The sequence below is a fragment of the Notothenia coriiceps genome, unplaced genomic scaffold (genome assembly GCF_000735185.1).
Source record: "Notothenia coriiceps isolate Sejong01 unplaced genomic scaffold, NC01 NC01_scaffold00011783, whole genome shotgun sequence".
Classification (NCBI taxonomy): domain Eukaryota; kingdom Metazoa; phylum Chordata; class Actinopteri; order Perciformes; family Nototheniidae; genus Notothenia; species Notothenia coriiceps.
Window position 1 is genome coordinate 1 of NW_011344484.1, and position 2,076 is coordinate 2,076.

General features: G+C 45.5%; 1 protein-coding gene across 1 annotated transcript; it reads right to left on the minus strand.

Moving 5' to 3' along the window:
* Positions 1–1,256: 1,256 nt before the first annotated feature.
* Positions 1,257–1,520, minus strand: LOC104946995 (membrane-bound transcription factor site-1 protease-like; the record flags this gene model as incomplete). Its single annotated transcript, XM_010772911.1, has 1 exon — positions 1,257–1,520. A coding segment is annotated over one exon (264 nt), but the record flags the coding sequence as incomplete, so codon positions are not given.
* Positions 1,521–2,076: the final 556 nt, after the last annotated feature.

Consider the following 2,076-nt stretch of genomic DNA (forward strand, 5'->3'; position numbering starts at 1 on the left):
GCCGCACACCTGCTGGAGATGACTACAAAGCCTGGGGACAATCATCACTCTGGAGGCTCTGCTGTGTGAGCGGATGCCTCTCGCTAGTCGTCTACAAATCTGTTAAAAGCGGTTAACTCGTGTGGTCTGTGTTTGTCAGTATTGTTGTGACTAGATGTGCTTAGATTAGTTTAGTATTGTTTGACTGTTGTCCTCTACCTTAGCTGTGTTTTCTTACAGCCTTCCTTTGTTAGTTGTACCACTTTTAAAGTGAGGTTTTGTTTCGTTCTTTATTTAGTGTGTGAGTATTTATTTTCCCTGTATGTGATTAGACTCCTTTTTTAGAGTCCTCCTTTTGTTGGTTATTTATCAACCTGTGCCCTTTTGGCCTTTTTGTTTGTTCCAGGCTGCATGCCTGCCATTTTTACCCGGCTATTTAAAATAAACCCTTTATAATTTTACCAATTCCAACTGGTGTGCGTTGTTTTCCTCTACCCCTAGAGGGGGACGTAACATACGGTATATGGGGGCTCCTTTGCCCCTCCAACAGAGGGATGTCCTTGTCCTTTTTCCTTTTCGTTATTTCAAGCGATAAAAACTCTCGATCTTCTCTCAAATTATTAATATTTTTGGACGCCCTCGGTTCGAGTTCAGGGCGTCCCGAGCTGTCAAATGACGGCAAGACGCCCCCCTGGCGGAAACGCTGGTGTGCATGTATATCCTCTGTGTGTGTAATGGGTGTAAACACAACAGAGTAGGGAAAGAAATGTCCCTGTAAGGAATTAATAAAGTGTATCTTCTTCTTCTTTCTTATATTTGAAACAATATAACATCTAAAAACCAAATAACTATCCAAATTAAATGACTAACACATATGTTGTGCAAATGCAGGCTGGGGGCACACTGAACTCTTTCATCCAGTGCCAGGCATAAGGCGTGCCCCCCCCTTGGCAAGACCACCGCACTGACTCACCTACTCCTTCTTGGGTGAGTAGACAGACGTGCTCTGTCCTTCCTCCCATCCCCCAACACCACACACCCTGGCTAGCATCAACACCCTCAGAGTTGGCCTGCCCTTCACATTAAGATATACAATCCTTTTCTTCTGCACCACAAACAGTGAAATGCATACTCTGCCTCCACAAACAAAGAGACACTGTAGCAGACAAACTGCTTTCTGTATCTTCTCAGCGTGAAACATTTCCTGGGTGGACGTGCCAACCTCAGAGACCCTGTGACCTTTTTCCTAAACAATCGCACCATGTTGTCAGACTTACAGGGAACGTATTTGAGCTTGCGGAACACTTTGCGCTGCGGTGTCACCCTCTTGATGTAAGGGTGGTCCTCCAGGGTCAGCAGGCTGCTGGGAGAAGCTAGACGGATGTGGACCAGCTCGAAGTCGCTGGGGAAGTCGGCGGCCGGGTTCTCTCTGGGGACGATGTGCCACTCCAGCGCTCGGTCCCCGGCGTTCCTCAGGGCGCTGCTGATGTACAGGCGGCGAGCTTTGGCCGAGAAATACCCTGTGAACCCTATGATGTACTCTGGAGAGAGAGAGAGAGAAGAGAGAGAAGAGAGGAGATGATAATTTAAGGAACAGCCAGGACCTTGAGATGTGCTAATAAACAATGTGTCTTCGAGTGAGCCACATTTTATTTGAGCCACAGTCCAATTAAAGAAGGTCCACATTCCAGACTGAAAGTGGGCTATATTTTTCTTAGCCCCCTTTTAGGCTGCTGGCTGCTAAAGACAGGTTGAGCCACACACAAGGACAAATAAAAATGACAAAAATAAAGTTTGATCTATTCATTCATAACTTTAAACCCTTAGACACAATTGCTGCATGTATGCTCAGGTAGGATGGTCTGCTTTGACCACCCGTAGACTCAATGGCACACCTTTATTTATAAGGCTGTTCTTGAATGTTGCACCATTCCATATTGCAATTTAGATATTATTTTGATTAGCTGTGCAGACCTACTGATGAGCTTTCCAAACAGGGATCCGGCATAGTATACTTTGTTAATATGTATTTAATCTGTCAGAGTGATATGAGGAGAGCCTGAATGGCAGGTTGTACAAACTAGCTTGATCGGGCGT